The 21,074-nt window shown below is 42.6% G+C and overlaps 1 protein-coding gene across 1 annotated transcript; it reads left to right on the forward strand.

Annotated features, from left to right (window-relative positions):
• The first annotated feature begins 1,574 nt into the window (after nucleotides 1-1,574).
• Nucleotides 1,575-19,583, forward strand: crispld1b (cysteine-rich secretory protein LCCL domain containing 1b). The gene is made up of 15 exons (XM_064346455.1): nucleotides 1,575-2,069; nucleotides 3,166-3,486; nucleotides 10,149-10,267; nucleotides 10,671-10,803; nucleotides 11,247-11,362; nucleotides 11,895-11,995; nucleotides 12,679-12,843; nucleotides 13,813-13,873; nucleotides 14,823-14,889; nucleotides 15,100-15,230; nucleotides 15,517-15,560; nucleotides 15,660-15,732; nucleotides 16,024-16,099; nucleotides 17,959-18,092; nucleotides 18,535-19,583. The coding sequence occupies exons 2-15, from the start codon at nucleotides 3,226-3,228 to the stop codon at nucleotides 18,584-18,586; spliced, it is 1,533 nt and encodes a 510-aa protein (XP_064202525.1). The 5' UTR covers nucleotides 1,575-2,069; nucleotides 3,166-3,225; the 3' UTR covers nucleotides 18,587-19,583.
• The last annotated feature ends 1,491 nt before the right edge of the window (nucleotides 19,584-21,074 follow it).

The following is a 21,074-nucleotide window of genomic DNA, read 5'->3' on the forward strand; positions in this document are numbered from 1 at the left end:
CTGTCTGTGCGCATAAAACATGTTGTTGGTAAGTATGTGTTTTACATTTTAGGTGAATAAAGGTTTAATTTCGGTATTTCTGTAACACCTAAAAAGTTATATGTAGAACAGTGATGGCAGCAGAGTAAATGAATCGCAGTATTGTGGTCAGGTTCCTGGGGGAGTTCTGGTCACAGCGGCGGTTGCTGTTTCAGCTGCAGCATGCAGTTTGACTGTGCTGCCAGCAGAGCTAAGAAGCACCAAATTTGCGGTTTGGGCCTTTGGCCAGTGACCGGGAGAGAGGAGAAGAGGATTTTCAGCGCTGTTCTAGAGAGCTCCAGTCCAGGTGGATTGCACTGTGAGACTGTCACTGTCAAGAGGCAAAAAAAAAAACAGAAATCAACGAGATGCTTTCAACAGGTAAGACATTTTACAATCCGTTTTCCCCCCTCTTCATTTAGGTTTTAATTCAACTTGAACAGACTCCAAGATGTACAAACAAAACATGGACTTCCCTCTTTAACCTGGCTGAACTTTGTGCAAATATTAATGTTAATGACAACACTGTCTTTTGGTGATTAGATAATGGGTGTTAAGCATGTCTGTTGCCTGGTATAAATTGGGTGTTATACTGATTAAAAACAGGAATTACAAAATTGCTGAATCAGCCATATTTCATTCAAATAAAACAATCTATGTTGCCTGTTGGGTGGCTTGTCATACTAATAAACTGGTTATCCATGTAGTAACTGTCCCATGGATTGACATTGAAATCTAATTGTGCCAGTGCTGTAGTGTTACGAAGATGGAACATAATTGGCTGTAGTGTTACCAAGGTAACAATTATTTGTGTCAGCTGGGGTTTTCCTGTCTCGTTATTCAAAAAATGACTCCTCTTGCCAATCAGGCACCTGCAATCTGCATGTGCCATTTCTGCATGAAGAGTAATTTTCAAACACAATGACTACACGGCACAGCTGGCGGACCACAGATTAAAATGAAGCAGTGGCTGACAGAACGCACTTCCCTTAAACTGCACTATCCTAAATTTACAGACAATGATGGAGTGGGCCGTTGAATATAATAAATCATTCCAACCTGGGAGAACAATAAAATATTGAGCATAAAACTGCTATGAAAAAAGTTTTTTTCATGTGTTAGGAACGTACCCATGTAAGTCCATTAATTTGTATGCAAGCAATAAGAACATAACCACCTGCTGTAGCAACGACTGCAGACACAATGGCCCATACAATCTGGTACCAGACAGTTAACTACATATCAGGCAGACATCAAACAAGCAAAACCAGGAAATTATCAAGTTGGATGTTGTTAAATAGACTACAGTTATACTGAAGGGTAGTAAGCAATACATCCCATAGTTTCTGTACGTCATCCTGGGATCCCTATGTGCATGAATTTTCGAGCGAGACTGCAGCAGTGACAAAGTGCGTGTCTGCGTTTGCTATCGCGGGGGTGGGTGGGTGGGGGGCTGGGGTGGTGGTGAAATACAACAAACCAGTGAGAGGTCAGCCCTTGAAGTGCATATAAACGCTCCGGTTACAGAAAAGGTCCTGCATAACCCTGCCCTTGATTACAATATCCAATTTGGTGAAAGAAGCCGCAGTCCGCTTGGTCTCGTGCGAAGCGAGCGGGCTTCTGGAAACACTGAAATTTGACCTGAGGAATCAACCTCACGAGCTGTGGGAGAGGAGTGGTCAGGAACGTCACGCATCACAAAGGACAAATCAAGGATAAAAGTGGAGGATGCACTTGAGTTTCTGTGAAAATGCCGATTGCGAGCTAGACTCCCGACAAGCGAACTTCAAGCAAGTACGTCTATCGTTAATTTTTCTAGTGTTCACCCATCTGAAACTTAGCTATTTCTAAACTGAAATCTATAAACCGTAAAGGGTCCAATAAAATTTACGCGCAAAATAGCATAGGATACCTACTTTTTAATAAGTGTACTTTGCACGCGCAATGTCAGCATCCTGCAGAGACCAAACCATTGGAGATTGAAGTCAGAAACATCATTGCAAAAAGGAGCGGAAATCATATAATCTTTGAGGAAGAGAACGTAAACTGAGGTAATTAATTTTTTTTGACTGATGACTGATTATTTAAAATTCAATTTTACATTGGGGGGACTTATCAGAGTTCAAGTTATCAAAATATATTTCAGTACAGGGCAAACGCCGGAAAAAGGCTGCAGCAGGGGGGAAAGCTGATTCAGGATGCTGTACTGAGACACAACTTATGAAATATTGCACTTACCTGACAAGGAGCAAACGTAAATAGTTTGTGTAAAAATGATAAACTTTATTGCAGCAGTGTAACTGCCACACTTGTCTTTTATTCAAGGACCTTATAACAAGCACGAGTCTAATAAGTTAGTAAATGCACATGTGTAAGTTTGCCGGATGCAATATTTTAAAAGCGCGTTGTATGACATTGCATATGTGCTCTGCTTTGCTTTTCGGAATCTGGACAGCTGGTGTGAACTTTAGGTTTAGTATATACAAAGTCCTGGAATTTGCGTAACCGCACCTTTCACAAAGATGGCAGCGCTCAGCGGGATTATTGTTATAAACTATTCGTATGATCTACCTGTAATGAAAAGCAACAAGAAAGAGCGGCTTGTTGGAGGATATGTCCGTTGGTGCCATGTATGATCGTGATTCCTTCTCATTTATTCATTTGAATGGTTTTCCTAAAGTTGCACAATTTAGTCGACTCAAAGAAACAGAGTTACACGTTCTAATTTAAGTACTACAGTTGATCAAATATAACCTGCAATAAGGGAACGAGAATTTCCCTTTAAACTGAGATGGTTGTATAGGCTATAAGTCACATTGACTTAATACTACCACTCCACCACTACTTTGCTTAATGATCCCTCAGTCTGCCAGAGAACAGAGATGTGATTATCAGTAAACACAGATCAATGTTTAAATGAACGAAATGAGACAATATCTTTTGCATTCTGACTATTCCGTCATTGGCAATCCAATTATAATTGTCGTTACAGTACTTTGCTGTATTGCAGTTAAACACACTGGCGTCTATATGGATTTATCTGACACCGCTGTGGTTCAATTTACCTCCCAACTACAATATTGACCTTAGCCATAGCAAACTGAATTGTTAACCAATCTTGGTGTTTTCTGCTTTTTTTGCCAACAGACGTGAGGAAAGTACTTTGTTTTGGAGTTCATCCCAGGGAGTTTTTTTAGGTCAATCAACATGAAGTGCTGGCCCTGGTATTGGCAGAGAGGGATAGCAGCTCTGCTATTTATATCCCAAACAATCATCGCCATGGTGATCCCAAACTCCACCCACTTGGAGGCTATTCTGGAAAAGTATCTGGATGAAGATGGAGAGTGGGCGGTTCCTAAACCGAGGGGGCGGAGAGCCATCACTGAGAGTGACATGCACCTTATTCTGGACCTGCATAATAAGCTGAGGGGTCAAGTCTATCCACAAGCCTCAAACATGGAGTACATGGTAAGCAAAAAACAGGGTCTTACAGGGCATTTGTCTGTAGTAATAGAAAAAAAACTTGTAATGAAGAACAAACTTAATCTTGGGTTTGTTCAGAAGACTTGAACATGTATTGCATGTACATCTTTAATGGACATGGTCAATTTTATATATATTACTTGCATGCATCTAGTGAGAACAGTACCATGGAGACACAGAGACCAAAAGATGTGTCAAAATGGTTCCCAGCAGTTTAGTTTTCATTTTATGTCATTCCTGACAATAGTCGCGCATGGAATAACTAACTGCATGTACATGACACTCACGGGAGCATTCAATATAACTGCCCCAGTGCTTTAATCTTAGCTTAGAGTTAGGAATTTAAGCATTGCATTTTAAAAAATCCCTATGCACTAGGGGTGTGCAGAAAAGTCGCTATCTGTATATGTATTTGTGTCTGTATATCTGTATTTTAATAGAGCCTGGACATGTGGCATACACTGGGAATGACTGGGAAATATGGAAAAATAGGTTTTTTTACAACTTAATTTCACTCAGACTGCACTTGCTGGTCATTTGAAGCTTCAAAGTGACATTTACATCTTTTTTTTTCTTAATGAATGAACTTAGATGTAATTAAAAAAAACTATCACTGTATTCACAAACAAAACAATAAACGTAGATAAATACTTTTAGACAGTAAAGTAGCTAGATACAGGCCTACTGTAGACAATACATTAATGATGAACTGAACCCCACCACCCCACCCTCATTTAAAGGACAATACACAGTCAGGTAGGAACTTGAAAATAGAGCATTCATAAACTACAACAAACAAATTAAATGTTTGTTAACTATTTTTAATGCCCCTCCCCCCAATTTATATAGCTATCTAAAGACAGAAACATATGTTTCTTAGCTACAACTAATGTTCATAAGGAAATTTGCAAGCACTCAAACTTTAGGGTAAATGAGATTCCTCTAGCTAACACTATAATGTGCTTTAGGCTGCTTACGGCCTGGAACAATGTACGTTATAAAAAAATCAGCAGGCAGGTGCCACTAGCAACAAACAGCCTATGAGTAAAATGTTTTCATTACATTACATTACATTACAGCCATTGAGCAGATGCTGTTACCCAGAGCAACTTACACAACCTTTGGACATGGCATTTACATTGCATCCACAATTATACAGCTATGTACTGAAGCTGCTGCCTTCATTGATAGGCTGGCTCATTCGACCGCTTCGATCCATCGCCTAATGAAAGAGCATGCTTTTTTGCCTTTATAAAATATTGCTGGAAACAAATTCAATCAGAAAACAAATGAATTCAAATAAGCCCTTTTATGCACCCTAACAAGCTGAGTCACATCGGAGTCAGAAAAATGAATTCTTCAAGTTTTTTTCTTTTCACAGTTCATGGCCTTTCAGGGTCTGATTGCATGGCTCCCTACCTGAATAGTCTGTTTGCATTCCTCAATAAACAGAGCCAGACCGATACGAGAATTTATTTAGAATCTGTATTTTTTCTTTTTTTGCATATATGCATGCAGAGTGAGTGTTTTGCTGAGGCATAGTGTTATTTAACCGTGTTGAACTATGATGTGCAAAGCAGCATTGCAGCATCTTTTTTTTGGCTCCAGATGAAACATACCTCATGTGAAAACTGCTTGAGCAGCAAAGAGCCACCAGAAACAAGCTCCCTTTTTTTTTTTTTTTTTTTTGCCGTGAGGGGTGCCCATAAGAACCGTGTGGAACTGTGTGTAACTGGAGAGCCAGAATGGAGGCATCAGAGGAAAGAGATAGGGTCATTTCAGGATATATGTGCTACGGCAGAGAGATTACTCCTCTTTTCTGTGCAAATGGGGGGCAGGGTACGGCGACGTGGGCGTCAGTCTCCGTTTTCATGGGTATGATATTTCACTGTCGCAGTGAAAGTGTGATCTTGCTGCTGCGACGGTATCCAATATCCAGGGTCGGCGAGTTGATTCCTGTCTGCACTGATGGATGCTGCGCCTGGGAGTCCCAGGCTGACACGCGATTGGCCACAGCATCACCCAGGGATGATGGATGTCAATTGGCAGGCTTATTCCACCTCGCCACTCTGTAGCGCCACCTCTGGCCAACCCGGGCCTTTGCTCCTTGGGAAAGAAAACAGAAGCATGGGGACGGGCGCATGCCTTTCACTGGACACACGTGTTCGTGTGCACGCCCTCCCGAACTGACGAAGGACATCGCGTTTGATGGGACAGGCCTGCAAACAACCTCTGGAGTTCCAGTTGTGTGAGAAAAGATAAAAGTAGCACATAAAAAGATGTTTAAAAAAAGTTTTGGATTCCATCGTGGTTGACGGTGTTTTCCACCTAGCCCTCGCTGTTGCTGTGCGACCTTCTCTCCGATTTGTGATGTCCCAGCTTGGTGTGATTTCTTTCTTGTTGCTTGGTAACTGCTTGGTGATTTCTCTACAAAGGTAGAGGTCCAATCGGTGTTCACTGGCCAGCCCAAAACAGACCTGTCCTGTAATTAGGCTTACCAATACATGGGTACCCTGCACAAATGTATCAATCGTTACAAACAAATTGTTCAAGGCCCAAATTTTTTTTGTAACTTTTTGGAGCTGTTATCATCACCAGCATAGGTCCAGTGTGAATCCGTTGTACTGGGTTCAACCTCGCGGTCAAAGGAGGTGACAAAAGGGATTCCTGCGCAAGCCGGTTGTTGATTCAGATATGCAAACAGACGGGTGCGAACGTTTGAAGTCGCGGTGTCACACCATGGTAGAGGGCGGTTCTTGATGTGAAGCCAGAGGGACTGAATTCCGGGTGGGCATTCAGGCAAACACACAGTGCAGAGCTTCCCCCAGAGCCAGAGCTGTCCTCTACATGCCAAATCCATACTGTCTCTCATTACCGTTTCGCACAGAGATGCCCTCATCCAGGGATACCTGTGCAGTAATAATTTCCACATTTCACTTGTTGCATATTAATAAAGCTGATTAAATGCATTAGCAACAGCTGCCACATGAACCTTATATGACAAACGAAGGGGCCAGGTGAATGTTTGCATAATGCAGAGGTTAAGCCGCACACGGCATGCTGGCTTTTGTTGTTCAGCTCTTAATGAACTAATTACACACCTCACCTGCTTGTTCTGATCTAAAACTGCTGCTCATTTTAAGTTGAACAGAGAAATCAGCGGAGCCTGCGTATCTCCAGTACATGGGCGGTGGGACCCTAGCTCAAGGTCTTTCCTGTATTTGCACCGAAATCGCTGTAAGCGTGTAACCTTTGCTTTTCTTGCTGTGATGTGGTGCGCCCAACTAAGACAGATGTGTGTTCTTCTCAGGACAGGCATCGCCGAGCAGCGGCGTTAGAACAGCGCCAGAGGTCAGGGAAGGAAAGGGGGGCTTTGACAGCAGAGTAACACTAACATCCAAGAATTCCAAAACCTCCCAGATTCCAAGCAGCGCAAACTCCGCACAAGTTCAAGGCTATACAAACACACACACACGGATACACACACACGTGCGTGCGCATACAGACATGTGTACACACATACACACACACACGCACACACACAAATGCAAATGCGCGCACGTGCACACACCTATGCACATGTGAGCACACACACACACACACACACACACACACATTTGAAAAAGGGAATAAAGAACTGTACACATCTGCATTCTCATGTCTTTGATTGAATGCTAGTGGCCTCAGTGAACCCCATAAAAGGTGCTGAATGCCTGCTACTCTGATTCTTCTCTCCATTTCCCTCAACTAATCCTCAATTCTCACAGGCTTCTGAAGATACCGGTCTTTATGCGTGACTCACAATAGGGTACAAGCAGAGTAGAAAATCACCTTCTCCTCAAAATACAAGCACTCACATGCACACCGCATACATTACATGGCCAAAAGTATGTGGACACCTGACATGCAACATCTCATTCAAAATTGTGGGCATTAATATTGTGTTGGTCCACCCTTTGCTGCTATAACAACCTCCACTATTCTGGGAAGGCTTTATACTAGATTTGCTTCCATTCAGCCAGAAGTGCGTTGGTGAGGTCGGGCACTGATTGGGTGGTTAGGCCTGGCTCGCTCTTGGCTTTCCAACTGGTCCCAAAGGTGTTTGATGGGGTTGAGGTCAGGGCTCTGTGCAGGCCAATCAAGTTCTTCCACACTGTTCTCGACAAAACCATTTCTACATGGACCTTGCTGTGGGCCCGGGGGATTGCCATTCTGAAACAGGAAAGGGCCTCCCCCAAACTGTTGGGGAAGCACAGCATGGTCTGTAATGTGATTGTATGCTGTAGCATTAAAATTTGTCTTCACTGCTACTAAGAGGCCTAGCCCAAACCACTAAAAACAGCCCTAGACCAAGGGGTGTTCAAATACTTTTGGTCATATAGTGTATATACAGAGGCACTTATTATCATTCATTTTAAGAGAGAGAAATATACACAAGCATATGCACTCATATTTCATACACTAACCTGAATGCCATGACATATGGTTCATATTATTTCACTAAAGTTTAAAGTATCTATCCCTCTTTGATAAACCAATTCTAAATGTAATGCACTGCGTCTAGTACAAACTGTATGGCGAAATGTAAAACAAAAAAAGAAACTAGTCTGAAGCCTTTACAAAAATACCCCATAAAGCAATTGTAGGAAGCAGGTAACACAATAGAGTGGTTGATGGTACGTGAACTTTAGCTGGGGGGTGACCTCGTAGGAAAGGTGGAACAGGAGCCCGGTGGAGTGGAATGCTCGGGAGACACATGGAACACATTAGAGAGGGGCAGCTCAGCACCCGTTTGCATTCTGTTAAATAACCTCCTTCTCCAGGGAAAATGAGGCGGAACCCAATACCCAACAGAAACACACTGGCTCCATTCTTTAAAAATGAGAACGATTTCACAGCAGTATTGGCAAAGCAGCAAAAAAAAAGAGAAAAAAAGAGAAAAAAAAGCTCCTCAAAGCGCATTTGTCTGTTGTAATTTCGCCCCCTTTGTTGGAAATAATAATCGCAATGTTGTGCAAATGGACTAGTGGTTTCAACTTGGTTTAACAGCACACTTTCAGCTTTATCGGGTAGGATGGAGCGTTCCTAAATGCTTAGAATTAATGAGCGACACTGAAATTTGCTCTGGTAGCAAATAAATAACAAAGAGAGTCTGTAGATATATAGAAGTTTGCTGCCGAGAAATGTTTAGCACAAGCATTTTCTTTTGGCTTATCTAAGTGTTCAGGCTCCATTCATACAGAATGTATTAGAGCGATCTGCGGCACTGTTCCAGATGCAACCACTGTGACCGGCGTTAGCTGTTCTGTGCCTGTCAGAAAATTGGTATGGGTACAGTTTTGCCAGCACTGTGTCCAGTCAGCCTTACATAACACCCAGTGACAACCATGTGCTTCTCTGAGATAAATACGCACAGTCTTACGCTGATGAGGTGAGGCTTGCCTTGAACTGTGCTCTGATTAAGAGTGAAAATCATCCCCTGCATGTGACTGCTCTGTCCTTGCACATACATTATCTCAGTCCTGCGCACAAGCCATCACCAGATGTGCTATCAGGCCTAACACATTGATTTGCGAGGCTATTTTGAGTTTTTTTTCTTTTTTAAAGGAGAGCAGAGGGTCTTCCCTCCTTGTGCATTTTTTGTTCAGACAGGGCTACACATAGAGATGGGATCACAGTACAGCAATTGTGAAGGTGGGGAATCTAATCCCCGTCCACATGGAGGAATTAGCATAAGGGTTAAGTGTTGTCCTGGCTATGGACTGCACCATGTGAAATGTAAAATAAAAAACAATGGACAGAGACAGAATTCGCAGCATAGACCTGAGTAATTCCTTGAAATTATTTGACTGCGCAATTTTTGTAAAAAGACATTACATTAAATTATTTTTATAATTTTAGCCATGACTTACAGAAGCTAAGCTTTGCAGGAAGTCAGGAGGTACTTTTTCAAATCTAACACCCTTCTAACTCTTGTGCAGGCCAGTCCGTACTGTACTGCAGAGCCTGCTGCATTCCTGAATGGGAAAATGATAACTGCATTGGGTCTATAATTTCACAATTTCATTTCATTCATAATTTAATTCATTTACCTTGATTTGTGAGTTCAGTTCTATAATTAAGGGCTTGGATGAAACTGAACCCGTTGTGTGTATGTGTGTAGAAATGCTGTGTAGGAGCAGTGTGTGTGTGTGTGTGTGTGTGTGTGTTTGTGTGGAAACCCTGTGTAGGCGCAGTGTGTGTGTGGAAATGCTGTGTAGGTGCAGTGTGTGTAGAAACGCTGTGTAGGTGCAGTGTGTGTAGAAACGCTGTGTAGGTGCAGTGTGTGTGTGTAGAAATGCTGTGTAGGAGCAGTGTGTGTGTAGAAACGCTGTGTAGGCGCAGTTTGTGTAGAAACGCTGTGTAGGCGCAGTGTGTGTAGAAACGCTGTGTAGGCGCAGTGTGTGTAGAAACGCTGTGTAAGAGCAGTGTGTGTGTGTGTAGAAACGCTGTGTAGGAGCAGTGTGTGTGTGTGTAGAAACGCTGTGTAGGTGCAGTGTGTGTGTGTAGAAACGCTGTGTAGGAGCAGTGTGTGTAGAAACGCAGTGTAGGAGCAGTGTGTGTGCAGGCAGTGTAACGGCAGGTGTGTTTTCGTGGCTGTGCTGCAGGTGTGGGACTCAGAGCTGGAGAGGAGTGCGGAGGCCTGGGCCCACGAGTGTCGGTGGGAACACGGGCCGGCCAGCCTACTGTCACAGATAGGACAGAACCTGGGCGCTCACTGGGGCAGGTATTCTTCTTCTTCTTCTTCTTCTTCTTCTTCTCCTCCTCCTGCTCTTCTTTATTCTTCACCGTCTCTTTCTCCTCCTCCTTCTTCTTCTTCTACTTCTTTTTCTACTTAGAGTCTTCTTATTACTGTTTTTCTTCATATCATTATTACTGTATTACTGTTGTTGGTGTTGCCATTATTACGATAAATGGACTTATGTCTATCATGATTGTATTGTTACTGTTGTTTTAATTGATTTATTATGATGAAGATAAATCCCATAGATAAATACAGTTTTGTACCAGAGAAACCAGAGGTATTACAATTATGGAAGTGTCTTGAACTGTCAATGAGCGGTGTGCTGACCCCCGACCTTCTCCCTGATTGTACACTGAACACCCGTTGCGAACGTTTCTTGTTTCAGAGACCGCCCGCCCACGTTCCACGTTCAGGCCTGGTACGACGAAGTCAGAGACTTCTCCTTCCCCTATCCGCAAGAGTGCGACCCTTACTGCCCCTACCGCTGCCATGGGCCAGTGTGCACTCACTACACTCAGGTAAACACGTTCTTCTCCGACTTCACAATTTACTCCTGAATCCACCTGAACACACCATATTTCAAAGCAAGTGACTCATGTAGCTCCTAAAGTTTCATGTACAAAAAAAAAAAGGAAAAAAGCTGCACAATGTTTTCAAAAGATTTATTGCATGGAAACACCTGAGAAATGTATGACATAGGCTTTATTTTCTAACTTTATTGATATGGTGTTTATTGCATTCTATTTGCATATGTGTGTGACAATAAAGAGGGAAGACAGAAAGAGATTTTATGTGTGGGAGTACATTTCTTCCATCTGCTTGCAAAATGTGGTTGGTTGAACGAGCAGTAAGCTATTGCTTGTTTTTTGTTAAGTAAATGGCTGGGGGGGAATTAGCTGAAGCAAAGCACCTGTGCTCCTTTAATGGCACCCCAAAGTAAGTGAACGTCATGTTTGTGCAGTTGGTCTGGGCCACTAGCAACCGCATTGGCTGCGCCATCAATGTCTGCTACAACATGAATGTCTGGGGGATGATTTGGGCCAAAGCCGTCTACCTGGTGTGCAACTACTCCCCTCCGTAAGGAACCCTTTCATTTAATCTCTCTTATTAAAATCACAGCTGGCCTACCTTTCAGACGTAGCCCTGATTCTATCAACACTGAAAGTAAATGCAGGTGTTTGCACATTTTTCCTCACCTGCACTAGTTTAGCCATCATTGAAATTAATTCTAGCAGGAAAACACTATAACTCTTGCATATAATTGTGAGTCAAATTTAAGGGTGAATTTAGTTTTAAATCTGTAATGTGTGCAATCTTTTCCCAAACCTCTTATAAATACTGGAAATCATGAAGTGGCAGTTCACAGTACTCAACCAGGACTGGAATTCAGTATAACAACATAACATGTTGTGGCCTGGATGTAAATGAAGCACTTCATTTTATTTCATGAATTGCACAGCTTGCTTGTTTTACAGAATGTTGCAGTAGTAATATACGTAAGTTAAAACTGTTGATGTTTGTTATTCAAAGCTGTCACCCAGCGCCTAAATTTCAGCTTTGACTCTGACCCCACTTTCTTTGTTTTTTTTTGGATTTTGGGAATGTACAGGGGCAACTGGTGGGGCCACGCCCCCTACAAGCATGGCAGCCCCTGCTCTGCCTGCCCCCCCAGTTATGGAGGGCGCTGCAGGGAGAATCTCTGCTACAGAGGTAGGTTTTTGTGCAAAAAAACAATAATCCTCCATTGATCATGTGACCCGCAAACTCTGTGGCTATCTACAGTAAGACAGCAGCGACCCCATTTTCAGTAGCCACACCTGAGAAGGAAACAAGCAGTGAAGTGCAGCAAAGCTTTCAGATGCGCATGGAAATGCAAAGAACTAAATCAACATTGTTCACATTCAATTTACTCTGATATAGTACATGTGTTCCCTATTAGTCTCATATAAACTAAGCACCGAGGGCCAGATTTTCTAAAAGATTGCAAATGCTTTCTCCAGTGCAAAAGCAGCTGCTGCAAGCCCACAATATCTATGTCATATTTACTAAACTGTCGCAATGGGTTGAAATTGCTATTACGATGTATTTTACGGGGGTAACATCACTCTGTGACTTGTTTTGAGGCATAGTTATTGCATACGTATACCTGGGGTGAACATGCTAAAATGGGGGAGATTATGTAAATTAGGCGATCTAATTTCCTGACGCATGCAGTAATTGCAACTCCTTTCAATTCGTGAGAATTTTTAGAACATTGTATCTTTATAATTTTTTGTCATATGACCATTACATAAGTAGTAGCAGTAAGTAACAAAACATATTCCTCCCGGGTTAAATCACATCTGCGGGGGTGGTCGTCTTTCGTCACGCAAACCTTTCTTATGTGTTTACAGACGATGGGATGGGGAGGCACTACCACCCCCCCGAAACAGAAGAAACCAACTACATCGAGCCTGAAGTGCCCAGGACCCCAGAGCCTCGACTGGGGGCACATTCCCCGACCGCGCCTCCGAAGGACCGTGCTGAGAGGAAGGAGGTGGTCAGCACCAGGCAGATGTGTGAGAATCAATTTTACCTTTGTGACATCAATCACCGAATTTCATTTTATGGTACAGACTGCGTCAGGATCAGACATTTACAGGGTTCAGGGTGTTTTACATCGAGTTGTGGTGCATTACATTGCAGTCATTAAGACCTGAGTTGTACCAAAGACAAATAAACTGCTTCATCTCCTGTGGAGAGAAGCAAACTTACTCAAAGCTGCATACAAAATAAATGTACTCACTGATTGGAATAATCTATTAATGGATTCAGGCATTCACTCAATTAATTTGAATGGATTTATATAACGCCTTTCATTGCATGAGCTCATAGTCTTTTACAACAAAGAGGGAGAACTCACCTCAACCTTCACCCACCAATCAATCAGTCTGTCAATCAATCAGTCAATCTACCAAGCTACCATCGATTATTTATCCATCCATCCATCCAGCCATCCTGAATGCATACATGTATGGACAGATAGAGAGGCATTTAAAATTCTGCTGGAGGCTGTGTAGGCTCTGTCTTTGAGGAGAGGGATTTGTTTGTTTAAAGTCGTGTCAGGGGGTTCTGCTGGGGGGACGGGTTCCACCGGTGCAGTTTCTGTTTCTCCTAATGACACGCGGGTCCTGCTGGCTGGCCGGGAGGTTTTTCTGCTCTCTGTTTTCACAGAGCTGCTCTCGGCCCGTGTTTACTCAGGGTGCGCTGGGACCTTGGCTGCTTTTAAACGGCTTCCTGCGATGAGGGAGGGAGGGGGGCAGGGGGGCGGCGGGGAGAGGGGGGCAGGCAGGGGCAGCGCCGAACGCAGGCATGGCCAGGCCGTGACTACGCCGGGGGTGGGATCCCTCTGTTTGTTCTGGAAGCGCCGCCAGAGGATCCTACCCGCTGTTAAACTTCACAGAGTGGCATTCTTTACCGTTATCAATCAACAGCAACTCCAGAGCCGCGGTTCTGGGCTTCTTAAACAGCCTTTTGTTCTCTCTCAGCTCAACAGGTGACCTGCGAGGCGAAACTGCGCGATAAATGCAAAGGAACGACGTGTAACAGGTACGGTTGAGCCACGGCTAGTTGGAGGGGCATTTCCTTCTGCCTGTATTGACAGATGTTATGTTGTTGTTAAGTTGGAAAATTTTCTGGCTGCTGGGTGGTTCATTCGGTCTTGGATCGAATCCGGACCATGCCGGTTCACTATTGCTGCACATTTGTATGGGGCTGTGGGACAGTTCAGTCGGTTTGGGGTCCGTCTTTCAACTCTCTCCAGTGATCCCCGCTGGTCGATCGGGGGCTCATGGACTGCATGTCAAAGAGCTGCGTGTGAATTTTTGTTCTCCGGTTCGTGTGAATTTTTGTTCTCCGGTTCCACTCTGTATGAGCTTGGCTTTTGTATCTGCGGTATGAAAAGAAGCAGCTGGTGACACTACATGTTTTGGAGGAGAACCACACCACAACTGCCTGCACTCTACCGGAGTTGCAGCAGGATTTGCTGCTGTTGTGGCAGACAATCAGACATTCCAGACCAGTGTGGGATTGGACATGTTCAGCCCCACATTGGGTGCCAAATTTATGAAGAACAAATGTTTTATTTTTTTAAATTTGCATTGTATCCAAGACTTTTTTGCAAGAACGTACACTGCATTGTTTACTCTTATGGGTTTGAAATAGGTAAACAAAGAGGCCTTCATGAGCAGTTTCAAATGTCAAATAACATTCTGTACCAAGTTAAATACACTCTACAACAGGCTTTATAAATTATTAATAACATGTTAATAAAGTAATATTTGCGTGTTTATTTTTAGAACATAAGAAAACATGCTGATATGAATGAGTCTTTCATTCGCTGTAGGTTTGTCAACTGACTGGTGAATATCCTACAGTATCAGAGTCATATTCTGTACATTCATTTTTATATGGCCTGTGTTTGTGTTGGATGATTTTGTTTCGCATTGTTAGTTTATGTGCTGCTTATTCCAATACTATCTTGCTATTTTTTCAACAGATATGAGTGCCCTGCTGGCTGCCTACAGAGCAGAATGAAAGTAATAGGAAGTGCATACTATGACATGGTAAGCCCACTTTAAATGTACATGACTTTTCCTCAGTAGTTTTGAAGTAACTACCTTGGGCTGGTTTCTGCAGTAGTATCAATATCTGTCAGGATAAAGCTGTTGTTAGGCTAGTCACATACAGAGCTCGTCTGATTGGCAGGGAGCTGTGCATGTAGTCATTTCCTGGGTAATGGAGTTTCATACCCTAACCCCTTCCTCTTCCCACAGCAATCCAGTATTTGCGGAGCTGGTATACATGCAGGGATTGTGGATAATGAAGGAGGGTGGCTGGACATCACAAGAGTAGGAAGAAAGGAACACTTTACGAAGTCCAACAAGAACGGGGTTCAGACTCTGGGGTAAGTGTATTTATATCTCTCATTTTATACCACCCGGTAGCGAACGCCATGCTCAATGTCAAACTCTGTGAAAGTAAAGCCTTTCTGCAACTGATATTACGCCAGAACCGTGATTAATTGCTGTGTATTTGTATGCGTATGCTGTAGTCTTGACTAGTTCTGTGGACAGTGCAAGTGACTATCAACTATGTTCGCGTAATATGGTAATCAATGGTCAACAGGCTTATGACAAATTTACTGTGATTACAGTAATGATTGTAAAAGCATTGTTAACTTCCTTCAACAGAAAATCAGAGAGTGCAAATTCCTTCACTGTGTCAAAAGTACCAGGTTAGTGTTTTTTTTTAAGGTTTCCAGGCATCACAGACACAAACATATCGCCTAATGTTCTCAGTAGTTACTGTTCTGCCCTTATGCTTATCCATGCAGTGAAAGCCATCACGTGCGAAACCACCGTTGCACAGTTGTGCCCCTTCAAAAAGCCGGTCAGGCACTGTCCAAGGTAAACCCTGGTTTTCTTTATTTTCAATTCTGCAGGAGCCTTATTTCATTTTCATAATGATTATAAGTGGTTGCTGCCGTGTTATTGTAATGATACTACTGTGACTTTGATGTTTAAGAAACACTACTGTGGTGTAGCTGTGGCATTGTTTTGATACTGCTATGGCATTTATAGAACACATCAGTGATGCTGTTATGACATTGTTATGATACTGTTATACTGCTGCTATTGCATTTTTGGAATATAACTATTATGGTGCTATGACATATGACTGCTGTGCTTCTATTCCAGGCTATACTGTCCCCGAAACTGTCTCCAGATGACCTCCCAACACTCTAGAGTCATCGGAACTCGAGTTTATTCTGACGTAAGCGCAAACGCAAGAGTGACTGCAAACTGAATTAAGCCTATTGTTCAAAAACATGTTTTGTCTGTATTCATGTTGGTTTGGATAGGTTAGCTACTGAAGTGATGAATTAATCCACTGACTAATCAGTTCCCTCTCTTATGAAAGCTGCAGACCCCCAGGAATAATCAAGTACCCCCGGCTGAGACATCAAAGCATTACTTAATGATGTTTTGATTTTAAGAAAGCAAAATGTAAAGCACTGCTGATTAAACTGTGAGGCTGGAACTGGAAGTCCTAGGGCATGGTATTGGCCCAGAATTTACATTTACAATGCAGCATCCAGCATAATTTAATAATCTGCAACATATGGAGTGTTGCATGTTTATCAGTAATTATAATACAGTCTATATTTAATCTTGAAAAATAATACGTGACAATCCAGGCAATTTACACTGAAGTAGCACCCTTAATAATGATTATACATAATGTAATATAATAATTAGTGTCTCTGCGGTGCAGAGAAACATCCCACAGTCCTTTGTGAGAACTTGCGGGGTTCGTGCTCCTGCACTGTGCAAACATTCCGAAAGGCCGTGACCTCCACAGATCAGGTCAGAAGGGGTGGGGGGGGGGCTCATAGAACAACAACGGCGGCGGGCGGGGACAATGTGGCGGGAATCTGCTTTCCCACGACAGCAGAGTACACCGGAGCCCCTTCCTCAAAGCGTACGCGTCGGGTCCTCTTTCATAGACGCAAGCCGGCATTAGCTTTCCTTTCAGCGGTAGGACTAACGGCTCTCGGTGACAGCCTTTTGTCCTGCGTGCCGCAGCTCCCTGTCTGGGTCTTCTCTTCTGCCACGCCCGGCTGTAGCGCAGCCCCCAGGGGCGGAACCTGTCAGGCTAAACACCTAGCTCTGTGGGAGAGAGCGAGTGACTGTCAGACGTTTCAGCAGGATGTAGAAGCAAAAAGGTTTCACAGAAATTGTGAAAAGGAGGTTGTGGGACCGTGGAAAGGAGGCTTGAATCCCAGGTGGGGGCACTGCGGTTGTACCCTCGGGCTAAAGAGTTTAACCTGAAATTGCCTCAGTAAATCCACGGAAAAGTGTCAGGGCCTCTGGAGTGAAGAATAAACTTGCAGTTGAAAAAATAAAAAGGACAAAAAGTCCTTATAATGTGCAGAAATATTAAGGATTTTCAAGTTAATTTCTATCCATTCCTACATGTTTCTAAACAATTCTGCTTCGGTAAGTGTCCAGATGAATATGGGATGGAGAGCGTCTGCTAAATGGCTGTAATGTAATGGATGGTACAGAACATCAGCCTGAATAAGGACGTCTGGCCCAAATGAATTGATGTGAATAACCAATCACAATTACACGGAGTGCAGCCTTCGAGGTGCCTTACAGTGACATTTAAGAACATAAACAGTGACTCCTTTTAAAAGTGATTCATGTTTCGGAAGCTTATTTTCATTGTAGTTTCTCCTCTGACAGGCAGCGATGACAGGTTGTTATATCTGACTTAGAAGACTGGTGCAGGAGAAATCATTTGTCTGTGCATAACTAAGACTTTAACTTGCCAGCAAAGCAGCTAAAAACAGTGTCCATTTATTCATATTAAAATGATGCGAAGAGATCATTTGTTATATGCTCTTTTTTAAATTGGCTTCTGTGGGAAATAACAGTGCACAATTTGCTTTCGAGCGTGTCCCTTCAAGTGCATCCTTGTAAGAAAGATGCCTAGTTACTGTTGCCATAGTAGAATTGGTATTAGGATTATTTTTGCTTGGACCTTAGTTAACCCCACCCCCAACTCCCCCACCAACACACACACACACACACACACACACTGTTTAACTTCCTGTGTTTGCTGAACAGAAATCCAGCATCTGCCGGTCAGCCATCCATGCAGGGGTCGTACAGAATGACTCAGGGGGATACTTGGATGTCATGCCTGTGGACAGGAGGAGACAGTACATTTCCACCCACCAGAACGGGGTCTCCTCGGAGAGGTACAGACAAGCGGTCATGGAGTAGTTCCACACTGGGAGGGATAATCATTTAAAGGCTGTCACTTGTTTCATTTCCCTGGTTTGTTTTGAGTAGACTTTTCCAGGAATGTCTCTAAAATTCCCCATTCAGGTCAGGGAATTTTCCTGTTTACCCTATTTGTCCCTTTAGCATTTCTGTTTTTTTCCTTTTCCCCATGGAAAACCCACTACTTTGTCCAGTGCTTTAAGACAATACAAGAGTATACAATGCAATAAATCCATTTTCATTGATTGATTGATTGATTGGTTGACTGATCAGAAGACTGCAATCTCTGTTGCAATGATATCCACATGCTGAACATCATTTGAAGAATGTAGTTCACGTGCTTTGTGTGTAATGTGCTACAGTTTGCTGGGACATTGTGCAGATGTGGCTAATCTTAGCTCTCATTCTTCCCCTCAGCATACGGAATCCTTCAGTGGGCAAAGCGTTCCGAGTCTTTGCGGTCATTTGAACTCGAGCCGCAAGGACCCCTGCATTGCAAGGACCCCTTGAAGAGGTGCTCATTGTACTGCCTGCTTTTCCATGCATTTCTGACCATGCTGCACTGAAATCGGGACCCATTATTGATTTAATCATGTACATTCAAAAACGCCAGGGAAGAAACTTGACAATTATAGACTACAGGTCAGAAAAAATGGGAAGTTACTCTGTTCACGGCCATTTGCCCTTTTCCAACCAGCCAGAGCTTGTGAAATATTGTGAACTTTGTAAATTTTATGTACATAACATTCCATTTTGTAAATAATGTTATCTGTTTTGTTTAATGAGCATGTGGCCTGTGTCTGGTTTGCAAAAAAATATTTGCTGAAAGTCAGTAATCTTAATTGTACATTTAAGCACTTAAAGAAAGGTTTCCTTCATAGTGGCCAACCTGTCACAAAACTCTACCTGTTCAGAGATACCTGTGTTCCTGAAAAAGTGCTTCAGCATGTGACAGAATTTAGGATTTGTTTCATAACTTTAAGAAATGGAAGTTATTATATCTTTATTTTTATATGTATTTTTATAAGTATTATTCTGTACAAATTTGCTGCTAACTCTTGTGATGTATTTCAGAACAGACTTCTACAGAATCTGTTACTTTAAAAGCCTGGCAGGCCAGGAACTACAGTTCTACAGGAAAGTTATTCAGAGGGAGCATTAATAAAGCGCACACCTTCACCATCGGACAGTGGTAAAATGATCTGTATGAGCATTAGTCATCATATAATAATGGAAATTATAATTTATCATATTAGTGGAAAATGTTATTTTAAATTAAAAATGTATTGTGCTTGAAACTGGAAAATTTATTCATTCACCTTGTAGGCTTCTGCTGTTTCATAAAATATCAGGAGAAATCTGTTTCCCTTTGGTCTCTGCAATTAGTCACATGTACTATGGACAGTACTACCTCACTTGATTAGAAAAGCTTTGTTTCATATGCAATAAAGTTTCTTTTAAAAACATTTGTGCTCATTGTCCAATGTTCAATGTGAATATTTTGCAACTGCATCCTCTATCAATGATGGACTGATCTTGACCCATGAAAATGTTGTTTGCTACGGGAATGTGTTATGATTGGTTAAAATCCTGACTGGCTCCATCATTGTGGGATTCCGACAGTCTTACCTTGGAATTCAAGTTCCAATTTAGTCAGTGGCCAGTTGATTCAAAAGGGTCCTCATCTCATAATGACCTATTTCCACATCACCCGTGTTACAGAATGCCCTCAAATAAGATGTTTTTTTTTTTTTTTTTTAAATCCTTGCATTGAGTAATGACCACAATATGTGTTCTCTAATATTAGCATTTAGTTGATTTTTTTCTTGCCTAATTCATCCCTTGATACTAAATACAAGCGTGAGCAGAAGACTTAGAATTTATAATGTTTTACTTTCAAGCATTTTTTTCTCCCCTTTATTATTGTTCATAAGTAAATGCAATTTTGCTGAATTGCTTTGGCTGATTCATGTGCCTGTGAGTTCCTGTTTCTAAGATTACCCCTAGTTCTTTGCCATGGTTCATTCAATACTTAATGCACTGGGATCAACTGTCAAAATTTTCAATAAAACGGGAAATATTTAAAATAATAATGATTAAAGATTAAAAAAATGAATTTGCTGTCCATGCAGTAGGAAGGATATTCGCAGAGTGTGCCTCATATGTTAAAATACTTAACTCCGCTCTTTGGCTGTACACCAGCTGAACAGACAAAGGGCAGCATTGTGTGTGTGTGCTGATTTAAATCTCCTCTCTCTGGATGTGGTGCCCCATATCCTGGCAAAGATGCAACCCTGCTGGAGGGAAAATTCCTGCACTACACTTTGATCCTCTCGGACACACCCTGACAAAGCCCTATTGGTGAGAATCTGAATTTGACGTGCTCTTTCCTGTTGTCACCACACCCTACTGTACTATTTATTTGTTGCATTCTCCTTTGGGCTTACAGCATCCGTTTTGCTCTTTGTCCGTCTGCGCAGCTGAAGCAGCTGTGGTTTGCGTGTGGCGTTGTGCAAAGGGAACAGTGGAAGTGCCCCATTTGCAACCTGAACCTGCAACCCTCGTCCTTTGGGAGGGGTTCTACATTAAACAGCTGTGCTGGTTTTTATTACCTGCATATTTATTGCAATAGAGGCTGAAGCTGGCTAAGTGCCAGGTCCACCACGACTCGTTAGTTTGGTGAGATGGTGTAATGTTCTGTTGCTCTTTGGAGAGCTCCAAGCCCACACTGTAAAGTCAGTGATAGTGGTTTGGCCAGCAGCCCCGCAGCTACAGCCAGTAATGCATTGTCCTGATGGACTGCCAGCCACGGAGTGGGAGGAATTCAGCTGGCGCAGATTTAAAAAAAAAAAAAAAAGACTGGTTAAAGGACTGAACTTGAAGCCAAAATGTGGCAGTTTCAAATCTCAAGTGAGACACTGCTCCTGTACCTTGCAGCGAGATTGCATCACAAATCA

The sequence above is a fragment of the Anguilla rostrata genome, chromosome 8 (assembly GCF_018555375.3).
Source record: "Anguilla rostrata isolate EN2019 chromosome 8, ASM1855537v3, whole genome shotgun sequence".
Taxonomy (NCBI): Eukaryota; Metazoa; Chordata; class Actinopteri; order Anguilliformes; family Anguillidae; genus Anguilla; species Anguilla rostrata.

Coding starts and splice junctions, on each gene's coding strand:
- crispld1b (XM_064346455.1), top strand. CDS start 3,226: ATGAAGTGCTGGCCCTGGTATTGGCAGAGAGGGATAGCAGCTCTGCTA. Junction 13,874..14,822: donor AAAGGAACGACGTGTAACAG/GTACGGTTGAGC, acceptor TTTTTTCAACAG/ATATGAGTGCCCTGCTGGCT. Junction 18,093..18,534: donor AACGGGGTCTCCTCGGAGAG/GTACAGACAAGC, acceptor TCTTCCCCTCAG/CATACGGAATCCTTCAGTGG.